Here is a 25,307-nt window from a genome sequence, read left to right as displayed (position 1 = left end):
GGGGAAACCTCTGTAAATATTTGAGTGTGATCAAACCTGATTTAGGTTACTTGTATGTAGTAAAATAAAACAACTGAAACTTTTACGACTTTTGTGATGAATTTGAGTCGGATATGCCAATAGTATAGGTGTCTTTGAGTGAGTTAAGGTCATACTACAGAGTGGATATTTGATATACAAAGTTAAACAAAGGAAAAATAGGCTGGAACTGGAAGTTTGCACGTCTTTTCATGTGTAGCCTGCAAATAAGAACACAACAAACATAATACTCTCAGAGACGACTTTATTACGTTTTGCATTGATTCAATATGCAAACATTCAAATCGGTAAATTGAATCTGCTTTGCCTTCAATGAAAATGCTAAAGTTAAATAGCCTAACGCTAAGGCCTCAGTATTTCCTAACTTCCAAAAGAAGCAAAAAAGGTGAAGGAAGGGGCAAAAATGCATAACAATAAGGTGTGTGTGTGTGTGTGTGTGTTTTAATGAACTCTCAATTCTAAAGCTTGAACATTTTCTCAACGATAACAAATTTTAACATCTTGACCATATTCACTATATTATTATCTTAACTAGCTCAAACAATTGTGTTTGTTTACATTTAAATTCAGACAGAAGCTTAAAAACGCTGTACTTTTCCACATACATTCATGGTTGAATGTAAATAAATATTATTTTGTTGGAAATAATAATAAACATTTCAACTGAATATTAATACAAATAAATGAACTGAATATAATAATTATTTGCAGAATGATCCAAAAATAGCTATACCATTATTTACCTTAATCGACAAGCGACTATTCTCGCCTAGTTATTCTCCTGATCTACTCCATCTTAACTCGATAAGCATGCCTGTCATATAGCGCACTTGAATGTATTGTATACGTCAACGGGCAGACAACCGAAATGGGGCAAAATATGATGAATGTAATTTTTCTTCAATCTGGATAACCCTAATATGAACTGAGCTGAAAGGTAAAAGGGGTTTGTTTAATTTACTGATTCTTATTTGAATGGGGAGTGTTATTTGCAGACTGCATAGGCTAACCGGATACCTTCGCTGTCTGTCTGTTTGCAGTGCGCGGTGATGGTTATGGTGTTAATGATGGAATCGCAATGCGAGTACTTCATGTATTTCCCGGCCGTCCCCATCTCAGACCTATCTGACCCGGCCAAATACCGCACGCTTCCACGTCGCAGTCACCTTTATCTAGGGGAAACTGTGCGCTTTCTCCTGGTTTTGCGCTCCCAGAACGTCGCGTCTGTGTCCGGATCGAGCACTGCGGCAGCTGATGGCAGCGGCTCGGAGCATCACAGCAGTCGCTCTTGGAGGGAGCTGGCTGGCTCTCTCAGCGCCGTGGCCAGCGTTAGCCCGGGCGATAACCGACAACGGACACAGCCTCTGTATCACGACTACCACAGCAGCGGAGATGAGTGTGTGGAGGATACGGACGATGATGATGCTGCGGAGGTGGGATGCGCAGGTAGAGGGGGCCCGAGGTACCGGGGCTTCAGGGAATGCAAGCCGCTCCTCATTCACAACAACCCCGGCAACGGCGTGAGGGAATTCCGCAAGGCTCCTGTGCAGGTGCTTAAAAACACTGTAGTCTATTGCATTATAGCTGTTCCTTGTAGAGGTAAAGTTTTAGCTATGCATGCAAATACACTTGATTTTATCTATAATAACACGGAAGTGTTGAGATTTCCTGTTACTGTAATGTTTGAGAGATGTGTGTGTCTTTTCATATGGCTGGTAAGTTGGTAACCATGCAGAACACAGTCCTAAATTTATAACAGGGTTGTCTTATTACTGGTAAGAACTTCCTATTTTAGTGCTCTGGCCAAAATGCAAAATACTACCATGTGTATTTCATGCAGTATATTTCTGTAACAGTATTGACTTCAACACCTACAGGTGCACCCAAAATTGACAATTCTTGTTTATATATATATATATATATATATATATATATATATATATATATATATATATATATATATAATATATATAATATTGCATTATTTATTATAAATGTGCATGTCATTTTTTACTTCATGTGCCTTTGGAATCTTTAATCAAAATAACTACCCTTTCTCTTCTCTTCTCTTCTCTTCTCTTCTCTTCTCTTCTCTTCTCTTCTCTTCTCTTCTCTTCTGATGACGTGTTTACTGGCACTAGGCAATCTGTCACTCACAGCAATATCAAACCACAGCGATCCAATCAATTGCTGATGGACAAAATCAAGTCCCACCCTACATTTTTTCTTGTTCGAGAAGCATTTTCACTTGCATATACGCCACAATAGGGAAGACTAGGACTATTTCAACTTCTGTTTCATGCTGACTTTAACTAAAAAGATCTTACAAAAAAAAAAGAAATGAACTGCATTTTTAAGAAATATCATTGACTAATATTATTTGATTTCACAGGAGGGGTTCACCAATGAGGTGATGCCATAGACACCACATGATGATGGATAAATGGATTAGTGTAGTATACAGGGAGTGCAGAATTATTAGGCAAGTTGATTTTCTGATCATATTTTTTTTCCAAGCACATTTTACCAATTCCAATCCACATCAATCTTAATAACTACTATTAATATTGTTTTTAATCATTTATAAGTGATATATAATTGTTCATGAAGGCTGGAAATGAAAAATGCCCTATATTCAGGTGTGCAGAATTATTAGGCAGGTTTTCTTTTACAGATAAAATGAGCCAAAAAAGAGATTTAACTCAGACTGAAAAGTCAAAAATTATTAAATACTCATGAGAAGGACGCAATACTAATGTAATACTAGAAATTGCAAAGTTAAAGCATGACCATTGGACAGTGAAATGCTCATTGGGTCAGCGGGGTCATACAAAAACAGCTGGAGAAGAAAAGACACGTTAACTGCAAAATAATTAAGAATTAAGGTGAAGAATTAAGTGTGAAACCATCAGGAACCCTTTAGTCTCCAGCACCACCATTTCCCAGTACTGAAACCTACCTGGAGTCTTCAGAAGTGTGAGGTGTCAGGATCTCAGAGACTTAGGTTAGGTGAAGAATCCTAAAAAGCGACCTGCTCTTAATAAGAATCACAAGCTGAAGTGTTATAAAGTACATGAAGACTGGGTTTTTATAGGCCTTATAGACAGACAGCTTGAGAGTGACTCCTGAAGGACCAGCACCACATCCTCTTGTACCACTGTTTGAAGAATTTATCTTCCAGAATCTGGCAGTAAGTTTTGGAAGATCATTTAGTCCATCTCTGCAAGATGGACATTTCAGGATAAGAGATGGACTAAAACTCCCACACCTTACTGCCAGATTCTGGAAGATAAATTCTTCAAACAGTGGTACAAGAGGATGTGGTGCTGGTCCTTCAGGAGTCACTCTCAAGCTGTCTGTCTATAAGGCCTATAAAAACCCAGTCTTCATGTACTTTATAACACTTCAGCTTGTGATTCTTATTAAGAGCAGGTCGCTTTTTAGGATTCTTCACCTAACCTAAGTCTCTGAGATCCTGACACCTCACACTTCTGAAGACTCCAGGTAGGTTTCAGTACTGGGAAATGGTGGCGCTGGAGACTAAAGGGTTCCTGATGGTTTCACACTTAATTCTTCACCTTAATTCTTAATTATTTTGCAGTTAACGTGTCTTTTCTTCTCCAGCTGTTTTTGTATGACCCCGCTGACCCAATGAGCATTTCACTGTCCAATGGTCATGCTTTAACTTTGCAATTTCTAGTATTACATTAGTATTGCGTCCTTCTCATGAGTATTTAATAATTTTTGACTTTTCAGTCTGAGTTAAATCTCTTTTTTGGCTCATTTTATCTGTAAAAGAAAACCTGCCTAATAATTCTGCACACCTGAATATAGGGCATTTTTCATTTCCAGCCTTCATGAACAATTATATATCACTTATAAATGATTAAAAACAATATTAATAGTAGTTATTAAGATTGATGTGGATTGGAATTGGTAAAATGTGCTTGGAAAAAAAATATGATCAGAAAATCAACTTGCCTAATAATTCTGCACTCCCTGTATTAGACGGAAAAAATCAGATGAATATGAACAAGACAGAAGAGAAAGAGCTTCAGTGTGAAGCAATCCGAAGTTAGTAAACAAACTTCACAGATAAGCAAAAAAAAAAAAAAAACCCATAATCACTGATACTTTTGAAACAAATAAGAGACAGCTAAATGTAATATATATACAGTGGGTACGGAAAGTATTCAGACCCCCTTAAATTTTTCACTCTTTGTTATATTGCAGCCATTTGCTAAAATCATTTAAGTTCATTTTTTTCCTCATTAATGTACACACAGCACCCCATATTGACAGAAAAACACAGAATTGTTGACATTTTTGCAGATTTATTAAAAAAGAAAAACTGAAATATCACATGGTCCTAAGTATTCAGACCCTTTGCTGTGACACTCATATATTTATATCAGGTGCTGTCCATTTCTTCTGATCATCCTTGAGATGGTTCTACACCTTCATTTGAGTCCAGCTGTGTTTGATTATACTGATTGGACTTGATTAGGAAAGCCACACACCTGTCTATATAAGACCTTACAGCTCACAGTGCATGTCAGAGCAAATGAGAATCATGAGGTCAAAGGAACTGCCTGAAGAGCTCAGAGACAGAATTGTGGTAAGGCACTGGCCAAGGTTACAAAAAAATCATATTATATATATATATATATATATATATATATATATATATATATATATATAACTTTAAGTCATCAAGTAATTTTCTCTAAAATGGTTGCTGACACTTATTTGAGTTTTGGACAAATTCTTCACACCTAACAAAGACAGCCCATCAAGTTGCCATTCGATACACCTGTGTTTTTTTCCATATTGAAAATTCTCATAAGAAGCAAAGCATAGCAATTAGTTTTCCAAACAGATTGCACAGGTTAGGGAGGTTCAACCCACCTTTGAAATGAGGGCTTAGTCTGCTATTTGCTCTGCTTTCTTGTCACACCCCATAGTGCAAATCATGTGCCAGTTTTAGAAGTCAGACATTACAGAGCCATGATACTCAAGCTGTAGGCCAAGGTTGTGTGGCTATGTTTATTGTCCCTGAAGTATAAAAACACATAGATAAGAATAGTGTCTTTAAGTGCCCCATTATGCTTTTTTCAGATATTGTGTAATATAGCTTTGTGAGTTTGTGAATGTAAAATGTCTGCAAAAGATGAAAGTGCATGAGAAATAGAGTTATTGTTTCCCAAAAGAAAGAACCAATTCTGAACTGCCTGAAAGGAGTCAGTTATTCCAGCTCAGCTTCCTGCTTGAACCTACGTTTACAAACTGCCCTTCTGTTTACAAACTGGTCTTCATTGGCTGCCTGCGAACAATGTCTACTTTGACCCGCCCTCAAACACTGTAGTTAGTTGTAGCTGAGGCCTGGAAGAGTTTGGTTCATGTTGGCAGCATGTTGAGAACATGCTGAAATCCACTTTGCGTGCACTTCCAAAGGATGAGGACTCGGGCTCGAATTGATACAGTTCAACTAATGCCATCGTTATGGTTCTTATCACTGTGTATACAAGTGTTGAGGAAGCCTCCAGTACTGAAATTCAGATATGATAATTGCAGATTTGTTTCTGACATACACTGCAAAGGGTAGACCAATCTCAACAGACTGGGCCATCTGACAAATCAGAGCAGAGTAGGCTCGCAGAAAGGAGGGGTTTGGCGAGGCTGAATCACTTATTAAACCGTTTCAGACACTGTGAAAAAAGAGGTAATAATGCAATATACACTCCTGGGCAAAAAAAATGGGCCAAGCCCAAAATGGCTTAACAACACTAAGCTTTTAACCACAAATGAAAGCAAAATTTAAGCAAATGCACTACTTAAAAAGCCATTGCTGTCTCAGAAAATGGTCAAAGACAGAGTGAAATTTTTTGCTGAATATGGGAAGTTGTGTGTGGCAGAGGTGTAAAGAGTACCTGAAAACCATACTTGAGTAAAAGTACAGATACCTTACATCGAAAATGACTCCACTACAAGTTACAAGTAACCAATTCCAATACGACTTGAGTAAAAGTCTTAAAGTATCTGATTTTAACAGTACTTAAGTATTTTACTCATGCTGAATGTAGGCTCAGAGATCCACTAGTCCTCAAAACCTGAGAGACATGTCAGTGAAAATAAGAAACAGTTGATTTGTAAGATGTGAAATCAATTTTATTTTCTAAAATCGAAATAAACTTGAACACCTCAATGTTGCAACAAATCAAGTTTGATACAACAACCTTTTAAACTTCTACAAACTCTCAAGTCTCAGTTCAGCTCAAGTCCACAGAAAGGCCAAGTACACCAATATCCTTCAAAATGGTCTTGTCAATTAGCGGATAAATAAAACAATGTTAAGTAAAATTAAATAGTCAAAGTGTATGTGCTAGTTTGAGCCTCATCACCAGATGCAGTCATTTCCTCAATAAATCAAACAACTGCGATCAGCAACTACCTGCTAATGCACTCACAGAGACAGAATTGTGGCAAGGCACTGGCCAAGGTTACAAAAAAATCATATTATATATATGCCTTGTTGACAAGTTTTGGGTGAGTAAAGGCAAAATGCACAAGATATAGTACTTTCAGTGTCCTTAGATGGCGATATCGCTTCTATATATCTTAAACAAACTGCTGCAGAAAAAGTTAGGTGCCATGAAAAATGTAATTTGTAATTGCATTACTCATCACAAATGTAGTGGAGTAAAAAGTACATTTACTTGCTCAAAAATGTAGTCAAGTAGAGAGTAAAAGTTGCCCGTATCTTTGATACACAGTACAACTACAAAGTAGACAAAAAGATACTTAAGTACAGTAACTAATTACATTTACTCAAATACTTTAAACCTCTGGTTTGTGGAGTGATGAATCACAATGAAATGCGAGTTGCACGGTGCACAGTGAAAATCTGCTGAGAAGTGTAACAACAAATGCACCACAGTGAAGCATGGAGGAAGAGATGTCATTGTGGTGAGACTTTTTAGCTGCTGGTATCGGTGAGCTACTTCACTGTGAAAGGTCATGCTTTAGAGAATTGGAGAATATTGCAGAATGGCTTGCTTTCCACAAATGAAAAATTGATATCTAAAGAGGAATGATCAGATGTTATCTTCCAACAAGACAATCCTCCTGCCCAAATTGCAAAGACAACCAAGAAGTGGCTTGAGAACAAGTCCATCAGGCTCATGTTTTGGCCTGGTCAGAGTCCACATTTGAACCCGATAGTGTATTTGGTCTCACGTTAAACTCAAACAAACTGGGAGACATTTTTCAACTATTCGTGAACCGTTTGAAGCCAGTAACATTAAGTGGAATGAGACTGACTCTTCTTCCTGTAAAAAGCTGTCTGCAAGTTTACCCACATGGCTTAAACATTTAAAGAAAACAAAAGGGAAGATATATAGTTACTTTATCTACAGTATTTGTGCAATTTTTGCTAATTTCCTGAGAAGTGATTTGTGATTAAAATGGTTAAGACTATTAAAAGACCAAAAAAAATATGTATTTATTTATTTTTTGCCCAGGAGTGTATATTGTGAGAAGATGAAAGTGTTTTTTAACCTTAGATGCATGTAAATTGTAGGAGATCTCTAAATCAAAATTAGGAATCTTTAAAATGTCATAGTGGGGGGCCATTACCTCGTCCCATGTCTCATGTTTTACTTTATATTTCTCAGTCTCCTGTAGATGAGCCAGTTGTTTTAAGTGATGAGGTCATCTTCCCTCTGACTGTATCCCTGGATAAGCTCCCTGTCAACACTCTCAAAGTGAAGGTATGGCTAATGTGTTTGTTTTTATGTACTTTCTGGCATTTGTGCATGTGTTATGCATTTAATATGGGTTGTGATATAAATGGAAACAGGAAGGAACTTCTATCATCATCATATTTTTGGCACTCGATTGTGCTGCTGACTTGTAAATGTTTGTGCAAGGTTCTAATGCAAACAGTGTGAGCTCAAGAAATTATGAAATCAACCACCAGTTCACACGCTATGCCACATCACCTTGCATGTGTTGCCGGTTTCCGACCTCTTCTCGATCTCAGTGCTGCGTTTGACACTGTCGATCGCAACATACTTCTTGACAGGCTGGAAAACTGGGTTGGGCTTTCTGGGATGGTCCTTAAGTGGTTCAGGTTATACTTAGAAGGGAGAGGTTATTATGTGAGTATTGGTGACCATAAGTCTGAGTGGACATCCATGACATGCAGAGTCCATCAAGGTTCAATACTTGCACCCCTCCTGTTCAACCTATATATGCTGCTACTGAGCCAAATAATGAGAAAAAAACAAATTGCATATCACAGCTATGTAGATGACACCCAAATTTACCTAGCCCTATCACCTAACGACTACAGCCCCATTGACTCTCTGTGCCAGTGCATTGATGAAATTAAAAATTGGATGTGCCTAAACTTCCTTCAGTTAAACAAAGACAAAACTGAAGTCATTGCGTTTGGAAACAAAGATGAAGTTCTCAAAGTGAACATGTACCTTCACTCTAGGGGTCAAACAATTAAAAATCAAGTCAGGAATCTTGGTGTGATTTTGGAGTCGGACCTGAGTTTCAGTAGCCATGTAAAGACAGTAACTAAATCAGCATATTTCATCTCAAAAATATTTCAAGAATTAGATGCTTTGTCTCCAGTCAAGACATAGAGAAACTTGTTCATGCTTTCATCACCAGCAGGGTGGATTATTGTAATGGGCTCCTCACTGGTCTTCCCAAAAAGACCATAAGACAACTGCAGCTCGTACAGAACGCTGCTACCAGGATTCTGAGCAGAACCAGAAAACATGAACACATCACACCAGTCCTCAGGTCCTTGCACTGGCTTCCAGTTGCATTTAGAATATATTTTAAAGTACTGTTACTTGTTTATAAATCACTCAATGGCCTAGGACTTCAATACATTGCAGATATGATCATAGAATATAAACCTAACAGATCACTCAGATCATCAGGATCAAGTCATTTAGAAATACCAAGATGTGCTCCAACAGTAGCCACATTCAAATCCAGACTCAAAACATATCTTTTTATCTATGCATTTGCTGACAGAGCACTGTGCTATGTCTGAACTGTTTGCATTTTATTTTATACGCATTATCTTTTTATTCTTTTAATTCCTTTTCCTGTTTTTATTTCATTTTTAATGTATTTTATATCTTTTATGTATCATCTTGTTATTTCTGACTTTTAATGCATTTTAAATATTGCTGTGTGGTTGAAGGAGCTGGGAGAATTAGGAGGAAAGCATTTGTGCATTTGTGATTAGGTTAAAATTTGGGGGACAAACCATGGGGAAATTTGAGCCCTGGTGCATGGTTAAGATATCTCTGGATTACAGTCAGGACACTTTCCAAAGGGGGAAATTTGAACTGCGTTGCATAGATAAGATATCTTTAGGGCTATGTGGTGCAGTTTGAGATGTCTTGGCAAAAGGGGAGATTGAAACTTTGTTTATCAGTTTAAAGTGCCTTTACAGGTAGCGGTCCTGTCGTGTGAGGAAGATCCATTTAGATCTGCTCTGATGGATAGATCTGTTTAGATCCACTCTGACGGACAACAACAACAAAAAACTCCCTAAGACTTCCTAGCTCATCCATCCAGATAGCAATATTCTCTGTTTTTACTGTTATTTCCATTCCTTATGTCCTATTTTTATTATTCTTCTTTATGTAAAGCACTTTGAATTACCATTGTGTATTAAATGTGCTATATTAAAAAAATTGCCTTGCCTTGCCTTGCCTTCTGATTATGTGTTTATGTTTGTGTGTTACCTCAATGAAGATAATTGTGACTGTGTGGAAGCAAGAAGAGGAGAAAGCTGAGATCCAAGAACATGGCTACCTCAGCATCCTCCAACAAAAGAGCCCCTGCCAAACATTCCGCCAGGACCTAAACTCCTTCAAAGCGCAGGGTGAGCTCTTGCTTCCTTCAGCACAAAATTGCATGATGTCATTTGACTTTTTCGCTCGTCACTTCATAGTTGTCTCCTACATTTCAGTATTTGCCCTTTCTCTGTTTCTTTAGCCGTGTGCTTGTCAGAGTCATGTTTTTAGATATGTGTTTTTCCTACTGTGTTGCTTACTGTAACAATGTTAATGGTTCAGGGAAGAAGGAAGTGGGAACCGAAGAATGTTCCAAAATAACTTTAATTATAAAATAAACAAACAACAAAATGCAAGTAAAGCAGAAGTCCCTGAAGTAGGCTGGGGATACTGCTCTCTACCCCTTTTTTTTGGGGGGGGGGTTCTTTCTAGGGCTGGGTATGGACACAATTTTTACGATTAGATTGGATTACTATTCACATGCTTTCGATTCGATTACGATTTCGATTCGATTCAATATCGATTATTTTGGATGTAGTATTTCAGTTACAGTAAATGGCAAATTTTCTGGAGGAAAAAATCTCTCAACTAATGCTGTAAACTACACATGGGAGTCAGTTAGTATTAGCCTACTATAATAATATTTAAGATTAAATTAACTTATTTATATACAAACACTTAAATTACACTCAATGTTTTTATTATAAATAAAGTTTAGAATTACATAATCATATTCTACTCCAATTCGTTTTTGTTTTTTTTTAAATATAAACATTTAAATCGCGGCTGTCATATAATGTTAACCATTGATTAATCATCTGTAGCCATCTAGTGACTATAGTTAAAAATTCATGTGATTTTAATTTTAAAAGCGTTTGCTTTCCAGTAGATGGCATGATTTATTCAAACATGCATTAAATATTGAAGAACATTAAAAATTATAATGAATATGTAACGGCGCATAGCTATATTTATCAGAATGTTGCTTTCTAGAGTTCACTTTTCTAGCTGACTAACGAGTTTATGGTCACTGAATATTTTTCTGAGGTAAATGTGACATTACGTGACATTGTTTACAAGCTGTTTTATTGACATCTTTTCAAGGTTGAAACACTGATTGAGCGATTACACGAGACATGATACGGATTTCGGTAAGATGTACTGTATATTTTAACATACCTTTAGATGTTTAGTCATGTTTATTTCGCGCTGTAACTGGTATTAAAGTGGATGTTCACGTGCGCTTCACGCTGCCGCTTCTCTTTAACTGAGGCGCTAAAGCGATCTGTCACGTCACATTAAACGGCGCCAAAACGGTATTTATTTTTTGAATCTCATAATAAGATGGACATCATTTGAAATCTGAGACTTTGCTTCATATCAAAAGTAACAAAGCACAAAGATTATTGCGATTTATTGGATGGGAGGTGCTACATATTCTGCTCATTCATCAACTGAAAACAGACTAGACTAATCGATTCTTGGGATTTAAGAATCGATATTGGCTTGTAAAAATGAGAATCGATTAAAATCGAGAAATCGATATTTTTTTACCCAGCCCTAGATCTTACGCTTGAATGCTTTAAGGGTTTCTGTCATTAAAGGGTTAGTTCACCCAAAAATGAAAATTCTGTCATTTATCAGTGAGGCCTCCATAGTCAGCAATGACATTTCCTCTCTCAAGATCCATTAATGTACTAAAAACATATTTAAATCAGTTCATGTGAGTACAGTGGTTCAATATTAATATTATAAAGCGACAAGAATATTTTTGGTGCGCCAAAAAACAAAATAACTTATTTAGTGATGGCTGATTTCAAAACTCTGCTTTAGGAAGATTCGGAGTGTTATGAATCAGCATATGGGATCATGATTCAGATCGCGTGTCAAACCGCCAAACTGCTGATTCGACACGCTGATTCATTGTGCTCCAAAGCTTCCTGAAGCAGTGTTTTGAAATCGGCCATCACTAAATAAGTCATTATTTTGTTTTTTTTTGGCGCACCAAAAATATTCTTGTCGCTTTATAATATTAATATTGAACCACTGTACTCACATGAACTGATTTAAATATGTTTTTAGTACATTAATGGATCTTGAGAGAGGAAATGTCATTGCTCCCTATGCAGGCCTCACTGAGCCATCGGATTTCAACAAAAATATCTTAATTTGTGTTCCGAAGATTAACGAAGGTCTTACGGGTGTGGAATGGCATGATTCTGTAATAAATTACAGAATTTTCATTTTTGGGTGAACTAACCCTTTAAGTACTCATCCTCATGTCCCAAACCTGTAAGACCTTTGTTTTTCTTCTGAACACAAAGATAATATATATTTGATGAAATCCAAGGGTATCGATCCACACATAGGCAGCAACGACATTGTACCTTTTGAGGTCCAGAAAGGTACTAAAGACATTGTTAAATCCGGCAACGTGACTACAGTCGTTCAACCTTAATATTATGAAGTGACGAGAATACGCTTTGTGTGCAAAAAAATAAACGGCTTTATTTAACAAATTCAATATTTTCGTTGCAGAGCTTCGCATGCATGCTTCAAGCTGCTCACGTGACAAGAGAAACCGGTTATGTGAAACTGTCGCTTCATAACATTAAGGTTGAACCACTGCAGTCACGTTGCCAGTTTTAACGATGTCTTTAGTACCTTTCTGGACCTCAAAAGGTGCAGAAAGGGGCTGCCTATGTGTGGATCAGATACTCTTGGATTTCATCAAAAATATCTTAATTTGTGTTCCAAAGACAAACAAAGGACTTACAAGTGTGGAACGACATGAGGGTGAGTACTTAATGACAGAAATTTCATTTTTGGGTGATCTAACCCTTAAAATTGGCAAGGCTTGAAAACGTGTGCAAATAACATTACTTCTCTTTCACATCTCCTTGCATTAAACAGACAAATTCACACAAATTTATCTCAAAATGCCCGCCTTTGTGAGTGTCCAGGTAAACATAGTTGGTTATGGCTTAAGCAAACAGTAGAGAAAGAACGCAAGTGTGTTATTATATTGGATCCGTGCATTAGTCTTAAAGTGACAGCAGCCTAATATTCCTGCTGCGGTTTGTGTTTTTAATATTATTCAAACTACAAAAGGCAAAGACATCAGCTGGTCTTCAATGAATAACATGTTTGTAATTTTAATAATGATTAACATTTATATAATTTGCACATTGGATATTATTTGCAGTGTTATTTTACATTTGATTACTTTATTCAATTTCTGTACCTGAGGACTACTGTTAGACCTACCAGAAAAACCTAAAAAGCACTGATTATTTCATTTGTATCTTTGTTCTGTTGTATCTATTTATTTGTGTTATTGCTTGTAGTTTAATTATTTGTTCTTTTTTATTAATGACTGTTTTACTTGTCTTTAACAATGTTTGAAATTTATATTCGTTCGTAGCTTTAGCTGTGGTATTGAAACTGGAACTGAGAATTGTTAAATTTCACTGGTATCTAAAATGTTGGGTGTCATAATCTTATTTATTGCAATACAAGGATACATGGGTCAAAAACAACAAAAACAATAACTATTTTATTCATTCCTTTTTTTGTGGTGAGGCCAGTGAAAATTGAATCATTGAATTAATTGAATCAAAAATCGAGAATTGAATCGAATCGAGAATTGAAATGAATTGAGATCTTGCTAATCGGAATTGAATCGAATTGGGACATCTGTATTGATACCCAGCCCTAGTTCAAAGTAACTTTAATTATAAAATAAACAAACATTGCTCCTCCTTTTATCCTCCTAGAGCTCCTCTGTGAAAAACACGGTGTGGCACGTAGGTGGCGCTCATTAGTACTTGCACCACTGGCCTCGCTACGTTCCCACAGCTCTTAGCACACTGTTTGCCACACATATATTCTTGAAATTTCATGTATTTTATAAGGCATTTGCACAGTTTTTTTAGATGCCTGTGCTGTTTAGGATTTTTTAAAGGTGGTTTTAAATTGGTATCATTTTCTCTTGTTTGCTAACAGTCAGCACCACACTTAACGTCCTGCCCCCTCCCACAGTGAAGTGTCAGCAAATGACTGTTTCAGGGAGACACTTAACCGTCCTCAAAGGTAATGTCAGCCCTATTTCACTTCCTCACATTTTATGAGCACAAACGTTTGGAGTTTTTTGAAAGAAATGAATACTTTTGTTCAGCAAGGATGCATCAAGTTCATAAAGTGACTGTAGACATTTATAATGTTATAAAAACTTTCTATTTCAAATAAATGCTGGTCTTTTGAAGTTTCTATTAATCAAAGATTCCTGGAGAAAGATGTATCACGGTTTCAACAAAAATATAAAGCAGCACAACTGTTTACAATTGATAAAAAAAAAAAAAAAAAGAAAAGTTGAGCACCAAATCAGCATATTAAAATGATTTCTGAAGGATCATGTGACACTGATGGCTGGAGTAATGACTGCTGAAAATTCAGCTTTGCCATCACAGAAATAAATTGAATTTTAAAATATATTCAAATAGAAAATGAAGCCTTGGTGAGCAGAAGAGTCTTTAAGCAGAAAAGTTTTGACTGGTAGTGTGTGTGTATGTGTGTATATATATATATATATATATATATATATTTATTAGGGGTGTAACGGTACATGTATTCACCCCTAATAAATCTAAATAAATATATATATATATTCTTTTTTTATTATTAATATAATATTGATTCTCCTAAAATCTTTATTTAAAAACGGAGGCCTCTTATGAATTTTTTATAACCATGAGCATCTGTCTGTCTTCAGAGTATGATGTAATAGGTCCTTAGTTTTCCCTAATGTGAAGAAAGATATTCAGAATTATATTAATAATTGATTGATTGGATCTGTGCATTATGATTGGATTAGTGCAATTAATATAATTGATTATATTAATAATTGATATTAATAACTATACAATTATTCCCATATCTATTCATACAGTCTTTAAAGGAGGATGCATGCATATGTTTATATGACTTTATTAGACTTTTCTTTAAATCTGTCAACTATGTTCATTACTGTGTGAGACGTGCAGTAGGCATTTTGTAGTGCTTTAGCATGCACTGTTGATTTTCTTTTTGACTTTTGTGGCTTCCTGTCTCTTTATGTGATAGACGTCCTATTTATGTATGTGGGTGTTTCTGCAACTACGGCACTTAAATTTCCCAGTGGTGAAATTTGAGGTTTATGTTAAAATTTGTCATCTGATGCTTTGTAAATATAAACACAGTGTCATTACACACTTTGACATAAAAAATAATGAATGAATAATATGATTTAATGAAATATTATGAAGCATTTATAGGTCCAAACATTTTTGCTCATGTCCTACACCTGTGGTCTCAATGCTGAGATACGTAAAATTAGCTAATTAATTTACAATTTGACATTATTTAAAATTAATTAGTTTCATATAAATGTTACTTTACACCATCCTAAAGATATTTTTTTGTTTACTAATCATTTATGTTTTTTTTTTCATCCAAATACACCTGTCCCACACTTTTGAGTCCTTACCGCAACACTAAGAAAAGACTCAAATGACATTTGTTCAAAGCCAAACAAATCTAGTTTCTATGGAAACAGAGATTAGCATGTGAGCACATGGCTGACACCCCCATTAGGTCACTCACAAGATCCAGAAAACTAATCTTTTCTTAAGTATTTATTATGTGTCCTTACCATGCAGCTTAGTAATTGTGTATTTTGAACTACAAAAATAAATTTATATTGCTGCTGATTACATGTATATCTGGTGCTAAAAGTCCAAAGTGATGTATCAGACCTTGCTAGCTGCCAGTTATCAGCAATATTAGCAAAAATGTCATTTCCGCAACACGTCTTTACTGCAGCATTTTTAGGTGTTGAGGTAAAGACCTTGTGTTGTGGTAGAGACAAATTCAAGTTTTATATTGTATATAACATTGATCAGCCACAACATTAAAACCACTGACAGGTGTGAATATCCGTAGTTGCAGAAACATGTATGAACAACATCTGACTATTTCAGTGTTAAACGGGAGTTCTCAAGAGGAAGTGTGTGTGCGTGACATCAAGATCCTTCCCAACTTCAACGCTTCATATTTACCAATGATGCCAGATGGCTCGGTGCTGCTGGTGGACAATGTTTGGTAAGAGAAAACATTGTGTGAACTCACACACCTGTGAGTGTGATTTGCAGTACAGTTATCAAACTAAAGAGAACGTCCTCAAACATTCTGGATAGGATTTGTTATAAAGTCTTGTTTTTTTTTGTTCTTAAGTAAACTATTAAATGTAAACTACAAATTTTGCTGTTAATTCAACTCGAGACACTTAACATTCTAATGCAAGATCTGTTGTCTATATATTGGCTAGTAAACGTCATACTTATTAGGAAATTTAGGATAAAAGTTTCAAAAGTTTAAACATTTTTGTCATATTTGCATGCTTTATTTAAATGTGGTGCATACTTCCTGCAACATTTATTGCCGCTGTTTCTTTTATACAGTACCAAAGCCTAAAAAACTAACCTTGTGTGAAACTCATTTCGCTTTTTCCTCTTTGAGGAAATGCAATTATCTTTGAAAGCTTACGGAAAATAAAGTGACCATGCCATGATAATTCACCATATTTATTAATAAATCACAGTCTCTTTTTACATTCAAGTAATATCAATTTTGGATGTTTTAAAGGTTTTCGATATTATGTTTATTCTTCAGTCATCAGTCAGGAGAGATTGCCATGGCATCATTTTATAGAATGGACAGCGAGTCTAGCCACCTTCCCAGCATGCTCAGTGCTCTAGAGGAGCAGAACTTTCTCTTCCAGCTGCAGCTCAATAACCAGCCACAAGATGATTCAAATGAGGTGGGCTGTCAGTCACTATGTAGTACATTATGCAGTAAAATGTTTTGTGTAACTTCTTTACGATAATTTAAAACTTTGATGTTATAAATGTACTTAAAAACAAAATAAATATTATTAATAAAATGACATGTTTCTTTTTGCTGCAGGGACTGGAGGTGCCATTAGTTGCAGTCTTACAGTGGTCTACTTCTAAACTGCCCTTCACCAACTCTATCTACACTCACTATAGTCTCCCCAGCGTGAGACTGGACCGGCCGCGCTTCATTATGACGGCCAGCTGTCCCAGTGCAGTCAAGGCCCGTGAGCATTTCCGGGTGCGATATACCCTCCTCAACAACTTGCAGGACTTTCTGGCAGTTCGACTAGTCTGGACACCTGAAGGTGAGGACTGATAAAACAAGTGGCTTAAGTTTAAGAACAGAGCAGAATGGTGATATACTGTATGGTAGGAATATGATCAAATCTATGTTTTGAAGCAGTGTTTTTTTTTTTTGTATTATTTATACACTATTTTAGTATTTATACATATTCTGCATTAGCTTTTATTTTGATATTTTCAGTATTAATTTTTTGTGAAGTTTTATGTTTTTGACATTTTTATTAGTTTTTAGATATTTCGAATTAGCTTTAATTTATTTTTATTTGTTTTAATTTTCATAATATTTCAGTTAGTTGACAGTTAATTATTTCTAATTTAATCCCCCCTCCCCCAATATTTATATTTTATTTCAGCTTTATTTCAGTTTACAAAAACTGTTTTTACTAGTATAAATAATAACAGCACTGTTTTAAAGAGGATGTGGAGAGATGCTCGGATCATAGTCAAAAACGGTGTCAAAAAGCCAAGCGAGAATGAGATATTGGCAATACAGCAAGAAGTGTTGTGCTTGAAGAAAAAAACATCACACCCAGGGGAAAAATGTTTTGACACAGCGAGTGACATGCCTGATAATGGCGAAGTAGAGAGCAAAGGTGAACGTTTCTGAATGTCATTTGCTCATAAAGGGTGTGGTTCATGCTTGTAGATGTAAGATAGCACAGAGTTTGTGGCTCCAGCTGAGACTATGTGAATATTTCTAATGTAATGCAAGGTGAGCTAATGTCAGGCTTAGTACATTAAAGACGTACAAGTAAAAGAATCCAAACTGCATATTGACTGCATTACAGATAAACATTTTTATTTGATTTTAGGTTTCTTATATCCTTATGAAAAGCAACTTTTAGGTTATTGGAGCTTTTGGCTTCTTTTTTATTCTTATTTGTTTTTGTGTTTTTATGTTTTGGGACTATTTTATTCATAACAAAAGTACAGAAAGGACAGGAAATTTTGTGAGAACAAGATTAGGACATAATCACGGTCGTATTAGAACCTGCATCTCCTGCATGAGCAGCATCTCCTTGTGCCTGATGCGTGTGCGTCAACTTCTTGATTATGGCTAAAATTATAATTTTTTTTTTTTTTACATTGGTTTCTACTGTTATATCCTTTTGGTTTTTGATCCTCCTTTTGTCTTTTCAGGTCGTGGACAGAAAGAGGATCCTGCAGTGAATGCTGTGGTGTGTCATTCTCCTCTCAGTAACCTGGGCTACTGTCGAAAAGGCAGTACCCTCTCCGTCAGTGTGGCTTTCCAGATACTCCGAGCTGGCCTTTTTGAGGTAAAGATTCATTAGGTCTTGGTTACATGTGAGCAGGTCATTGTTCAGTTTCACTTCCTTCAACAAAACCAATGAGTTGAATTACTGGATGTAAACACCTCAGTATCCTCTATTCTCTCTCTTCTGTCTTTAGTTAAGTCAGCATATGAAACTGAAGCTACAGTTCACAGCATCCGTGTCCAACCCTCCCCCTGATGCCCGCCCTTTGTCCCGCAAGAACAGCCCGTCGAGTCCAGCGGTCAGAGACATTCTGGACCGTCATCAGGCCAGTCTCAGTCTGGGCCGCTCTCAGTCCTTTTCTCACCAGCAACCATCCAAGTTTCACCTCACAAGGTATAGTGTTAAATATGCACATACACACAGATGATCTTCACATATTTCACATGCTGTAAATATCGTTCGATCTTCCAATTTCCAATTTCTTCAAGAAGTAATTTACAAAAGTTTCATTCTTTTGTTTTTCTATTTTTGTATGGATTAAAAAATATTTCTGTTGACAACCTTTTTTAATGGTAAGAAATAAAATATATTTATTAATTTTAATTCATTAAATGTTTAATTTGTTTTATATTTGATATTACTCACATAGTGAGAGGACAGAGATGAACTGCCAAACAACATTTTAAATAAATTCCAAATAATATTTTAATATTTAGTTTCGACTCTGATACAGTAACAATATACACTACAATTAAAAGGTTTATTTTACATTTTTTTAAGAAAAATTAATACTTTAAATAATACTTTTTTATTCATCAAAGAGTTCTGAAATAAATGTATCACAGATTCACAAAAAATATTACGCTGCACAACTGTTCCCTTTCAGTCGGTCACTTTTGATGTATGTCGGAACTGACCATCGAATTGGGGAACGCTTTGAGAGACCAATCTAGATGTCATTCAAACCGTGTTTTTCTGGATGCGGTCATTATCTGGCTCCGGCTTACCCTACGGGCAGCAAAAGTCACTGCACGGGTGATGGACCCTGGGTCGGGCGATGTCCACATTAGTGATCCAGGAGCGCCATCTGTGGCTGAACCTGGCCGATATGCTTGCCCCTATGGGGCAGGATGTGGCTTCCGCAGCGTTCCCTTTCCTTAAGGGCACGCTTTCCCAGCGATACGCCTGCTGCTCATTTATACCTGCGCTGCAGCACAGAGCAGCTGATGCAATTATTGCATGCCAATGTGCATTGGCTCGTTTTAGTTACACTCGAAGTAGATTGGTCTCTCAAAGCGATTCCCCCATTCGTCGGTCCGTTCCAATGTATAGCTCCGTTCCCTCCTTCAGGGAACGAGGGTTACATACGTAACTGAGATATTTTCTTGATGAACATAAGAAACTTCTTATATATATATATATATATATATATATATATATATATATATATATATATATATATAATATTAGTGCTGTGAATCGGTTAAAAAAATTTACTTGATTTAATTAAAAAAAAAAAAAACTGAGATTTAATCGCAATTAAAAACACTTCAGTATAATGTAATAATTTCACAGTTAATCTCCAAATTTAAACAACATAAAGAAACAACATGAAGACAGTATATTTTAAATACTTCTTATTTATGAATGAAGGCCAGTATCATTGATACTAATACTGCTACTGATGTCTCAATGAAATGTTTTGATTGATCAATGATTTTTTCCCCCAATTTTAAACATGAATTATAGCCATTCAGCATTACAGTGTAATTGAAAGCTATATAATTTTTTTCATTTATTAGGCTTCAAAAACATAACAACTTTTAAGTGAACTTAGAACAATCCTCACATGAACCCATAGTAAATGTCATTTACCTGTGCCTTTCCTACCTGATAGGAAAAATACAGAAATTGAATAAAGTTACCAAACAGTCTGCACTGCATAATTTATAGCCTAAATTAAATATAGATCATTATTAAAGCTACAAAAGTTCTTTAGTCAAGAGCAGTGAATAATTTTCTGTTATCTTTGTTCTTTCATTATCTTCAATGACTTTGGTTGCTGTCACTTTAAGAGCTGCCGCTACTCAGTGTTGCCAAGTCCGCGGTTTTCCCACGGAATTGGGCTACTTTTACACTGTTGCCATGGGTTCTTTTTCAAGTCCGCGGGTTGAATCGACCCAAAATAACGTGATATTTGCCCCTGGAATGCGAATTTTACCAGGGATTCCCAACCAAAAATGTGATTTCAACCCCCCTGAAATGTGATTGGGCTAGTTTTGAGAAGCAATTGGGTGGGTTTTGTTGTGAAAACATGGCAACCCTGCCACTGCTGCACATGACGCAGATCTCACGTGTCCCACTTTTTCACAGCTCTTTACTTTAGTTTTAAGACTTTATTTAACACATTCAAGGCTGCTCTTATGAGGATATTTTTGGCATTATTGTGTGTGTTATTGTTCGTTCAAGTGTGAAAGAGAACTTCTGGCACAGTGTCCATGTGCACAATGACGCACGTCTTTCTGTGCGTCGTGCGTGTGACAGGACGTTCACAGACAGTGCGTTCTCTTTTTCTCTTTTGGCGCGATTAAATGATTTAAAAGAATTTGCATGAATAAGAGCGTGATCAAATATTGTAATGCTAGCCAAAGGATGCTGGGTTAATTCTGTTAATAGTTTTAATGCGTTAAACCGGAAAAACTTAATCCCACGCGTTAACGTTGACAGCACTAATATATGTATGTTAAATTAATTGTAAAAACAAGTTCTCCTCAAAATTTGTCTCTAAAGATTTTTTACACACCATATTAATGGGTTCATACATTAATATATTTAGCTGCCTTTATGTGCTAGTAATATTTGTAAGTCCTTGACATCGAAACTCCTGTTCTCCGGCAGCATCCTGACTGAAATTGAACATCTAGGTTGACTGATTTAGAATTCTTTACATATTCAGGAACTATGATATAGCATATTGCATACTGGTATATCCTCATACAACTGCCTGACTTCACTATGTTTTCTTGTATCACTTGTGCAGCACTGATCAATGTCTTTGTTCATGTTTGTTTGTGTCTTACAGGACAGGCAGTGTTATGGAGCGCAGGGCCATCACCCCTCCCGTGGGTTCTCCTGTTGGTCGGCCGCTGTACCTCCCTCCAGATAGGAACATTTTGTCGCTTGACAAAATTGCCAAGCGTGAGTGCAAGGTGCTGGTTCTAGATTCACACACCTAAATGCACACACACAGGGAGAAGACTTATATATTCTGGAACTTTGGGAAAGAATCATGTGTCATGAAGTAGTGTAATTGGGAAAAAAAGGTTTTAATGTCCATTGTCTTTCAGTTTCTATTCAATATGTATTTATTTTGTTCCTTTTACCAGCATTCATTGTTTACATGCTGTACAGGGTGATTATTTTAAATAATTTTGATGCAATTTATGTGCAGCTACTGACAATTTTGACTGAAGGAATGAATAGAAGGCATAAACACAGGGTTTTTATTGTTTATTCATAGGACATTTCACTAAAGTCAAGAAGTTCTGAAAGTAAAAAAAGTGTATTATGGCTGTTTAAGGGAAGGATGGATGGTTATGGTTAGTAATGCACAGATCATCATGGGATCTGTGCGCTCAGAAATCTCTACAGATTTTTCGAAGAAATTTAGCAAAGGACCTACCCCTTGCTTTTTGGTTAAATAGTTCAATAGTTTGGCTATTTTGGTAACGTTTTCAGCTACCAATTAGAGTCCGTATTTAAATCCATTCTGTAGATTTGTCCTCAAAAATCAATGCAGAAAATATGAAGAAGACAGCATATTCCATCTGGGCCTAGTCATATCCCATTGTAAAAGCATGTAACATGCAAAAGCACCCGCCCCCCTTCTCTGTTTGCTACCTAGTTTTGAATAGATTTTTTAGATGTCTTTACATTTCATTAGTCAACACTGCCAACATTTCCCTGCCCATGTTTAATTCCTATTTGCCATTTGCATTCCACTTTGTAAAAGTGCTTTTATTGTTTTTCTTAAATACTTGAAAGATGGTTTGCAATGTTGTAGCTGTGAGCAATCAAACATTTCTTTAATTTTCAGTCCTGTACACTGGAATGTTTTTGGTCTGGCCTTAATGGTACCGTGTAGTGTAACTCCATGTCACCAATATTCCTTACTCTTTCAATAGTTACATGTACGTGTTGTTAAATTAATATTTATTTGACGTTTTCATCAATTATTTCACTGTAACACTCCAGTTCATCAAGTTATGTTAACTTTTACAGGTTTCCCATGTAATCACACTCAACCTTTCAATGCCTGAGAGCGGGTAAATCACTTCTGGTTCTTGAAGGTGGAGCTTGTGTTATTGGCCGGTGCCATTTTATTTTTGCTCCTCCTTTTATGGATTTAGAAACATTCTGTCACATTCCTACTGTAATGTGTGCTCTCAAATATGTGGTCTAAATTTTTTTGCTCCAGAATCTTATCCCTCTCCTACTAGATGTCCAGGAACAAATTCCAGGTTAGCGTCAGGGCAGATTCTGGCAGTACAGTAGTATTGATTTTCTATGCATTTATGCTAAACATCAGACTTTCGTAGAGAAGTTCATATCCACAACCCCTTTGGCAGTAGTGATAATCAATTATCGAACTGACGTAAAGTGTGACTCCATCGAGCCATTTAATGGGGTTATGATTGATTTCGCTTTGCATCAATGTTTACATGTGAGGACTACTGACTCATCCTTGGGACTGAAAAAGCTTTTCCTTTGTTGTGGAATGTCAAACATGGTTTTATATTGTCTCTGAATATAGGATCTTGAATGTTTTTCGAACAAAAATATTTGGACAGACTTCTTATTCTGCAGAAAATTAACACACTGATCCAAAACTATATTGTGGATGTAGATAAAATGTTTTAATATAAACACTGTGATGTATTTTAATTTTCAAATTCTCAATCCATTTCACTTTTCCATATGCATCTTGCAATTTTTTTTTGACTATGTAATTATTATTTTACATCACAGACTTGTGAAGAAAGCAATTAGACTGTTTATTGCAGAAGGAAATGTTTAGAAAATGTTTGTTATACTACTTTCTAGGGCATCAATTCATTACATTTCATTTTATTTTCAACAAAGATGTAGACGATCTTGTTAATTTTTTTGTAAGCACTTTATTGCAATTTTTTAATTTATTTTTTTGGGGGGGAAAAGAAGAAATGTTCAAACAAAGGATCATATGCGTTCCTGAGCAGTCTGGTTCAAAAATTCAAAAATGTTTGGATTCTTTTTTTTCTTTTTCTTTGTACACACAGAACTTGATGCTGCAGGGATGAGAAATGCCAACTCTAACCACTGGATTTACTCCTAGTCTGTATAAATATCCCGAGGTTAGAAGTTGTGCAAAAGGTATCACAGCTGTTGAGGCAATATATGTTGAGTATTGCGCTTGTATTGTGTGTTTGGACTGTCTGCATTTTTTGAATTGCAAAGACCTGCCAAGAAGCTCTTCTGAGGGAAAAGTCCTTGTGGCACTCAAACTCAAATAGATAGCTGGTCGAGCAAGACAATTTTTACTTTTGTCCTTTATGAACTGCTGCTTTGCGCCTTTTTGTTTTTATACAGCTTTATTTACAATGCTGTTTAAAGTGTTAACAAAAGTGTTGGAAATGTGTGTTGTTGGATATTGGATTGTTGCACTTGAACAAGTTGAATAAAAGCAGTCGGAGCATAAATTGGCTTGTTGACTTATTCAAAATAATAATAAAAAATAACCATAAAGGATAAAACAAATTTCAGAAGAAAATATAATTTATTTCATATCAGATGTTCACAGACATTTGTTCACCCAATTATCTCGCACCGAAAATTACAATAAAAGTTTACAAATAAGTTACTGAAAGGTTGAAAAACTATTAACAGGTTTTGCCAGTTACTTCACGTATTCCACAAAGACATTTAAAGTGAATAAATATAAACAAAATCTTAATGTATAAGCAAATCCGCGTCAAAAAACACTTCAGAACGTTGTTGCCTTCAGCACGCCGTTGACCTCTACCTGCTTCTTACTATCATCCAGACTTTTATAGGGATGTCCTGTGAACAAAAATACTCATATTACAGCTCACATTATACTTCTCATAGTTTTTTGGTGTTTTAGAAATACAATCAGTTATCACATACCTGTTTTGTTCAGTTCATATTTACTTGGTTCATAAATCATTTTTTTGCGGCTGTGTGAAAAGAGATTAAAAATCATTAATTTGCCTTAAAAAAAGGAATGAATACATCATTGCTCAATCAGTGTCTTTGATGTAAGTTTATTCTTTAAATGGTCTTTACCTGCACTTCTTGTAAATGCACACAATTGCAGTGACTATGAGGATGACACCAAGCGGCACAAGGACTCCAATCAAGATAATAGATTTTTTATCTATAAAACGGCAAGCGGGTAAAACCTGTTATTACACTTCACTGGCATATATGGTTTCATTTTTAAGCATGAAAATACACAATACATTAAGAATGGATATGGTATGTTCACATTCACTTACCCAGGCCTTCCTCAGTGGGGATTTTAAAGAGCTCACAATTTGTGCCCTCAAAACCTTCAGCACAAGTGCAGGTGTACCCAGAACCGTCTGGTTTTTCCACACAGGTACCATCGTTCTGACAGGGCGAGCTCAAACATGGACTCACTGAGAGAGAGAGAGAGAGAGAGGGCAAAAGGAAGTTTAAAATCAGTGCATTACTCTTTTGTAGGATCTGTAACATGATAATGAATCCACATAATACCAATCCAGAATCATTTGTAGACTAAGAAAGGTCTCAAGCTATGCATGATATATTTATCAAATATTTTGAGCCAGAATATCTTATGAATAACCAATTGATAAAATGCTTTAAAGGGATAGTTCACCCTTTACACCACTAATACACCACTATGTCCAACTTCGTTCAGCTTCCTGTTAGTGAGGTCAAAA

At 36.0% G+C, this 25,307-nt stretch overlaps 2 protein-coding genes across 4 annotated transcripts in view; one reads left to right on the top strand and one right to left on the bottom strand.

The window, feature by feature from the left end:
- The first annotated feature begins 858 nt into the window (after positions 1–858).
- On the top strand, positions 859–24,047 carry trappc14 (trafficking protein particle complex subunit 14). Its single transcript, XM_067400420.1, has 11 exons — positions 859–976; positions 1,080–1,589; positions 7,713–7,808; positions 9,829–9,958; positions 13,875–13,961; positions 15,887–16,007; positions 16,578–16,725; positions 16,872–17,106; positions 18,245–18,381; positions 18,515–18,714; positions 21,404–24,047. Exons 2-11 carry the CDS (start codon positions 1,089–1,091, stop codon positions 21,555–21,557), a joined length of 1,809 nt encoding a protein of 602 aa, XP_067256521.1. The 5' UTR covers positions 859–976; positions 1,080–1,088; the 3' UTR covers positions 21,558–24,047.
- A 106-nt stretch (positions 24,048–24,153) lies between these two features.
- Positions 24,154–25,307, bottom strand: part of zanl (zonadhesin, like) — a 60,589-nt gene continuing 59,435 nt past the window's right edge. For all 3 annotated transcript variants that reach the window (XM_067401683.1, XM_067401684.1, XM_067401685.1), the window contains exons 81-84: positions 24,879–25,022; positions 24,667–24,757; positions 24,508–24,557; positions 24,154–24,420 (exon numbers count right to left, since the gene is read on the bottom strand). In XM_067401683.1, the coding sequence (XP_067257784.1) occupies positions 24,344–24,420; positions 24,508–24,557; positions 24,667–24,757; positions 24,879–25,022 (362 nt within the window). In that variant the 3' untranslated portion in view covers positions 24,154–24,343. The remainder of the gene's footprint in view (positions 24,421–24,507; positions 24,558–24,666; positions 24,758–24,878; positions 25,023–25,307) is intronic.

This window comes from Chanodichthys erythropterus, chromosome 11 (genome assembly GCF_024489055.1).
Source record: "Chanodichthys erythropterus isolate Z2021 chromosome 11, ASM2448905v1, whole genome shotgun sequence".
In the NCBI taxonomy this organism is placed as follows: Eukaryota; Metazoa; Chordata; class Actinopteri; order Cypriniformes; family Xenocyprididae; genus Chanodichthys; species Chanodichthys erythropterus.
Note: the sequence above shows the minus strand (reverse complement) of the source record. Positions and strands in the feature narration are given on the sequence as shown.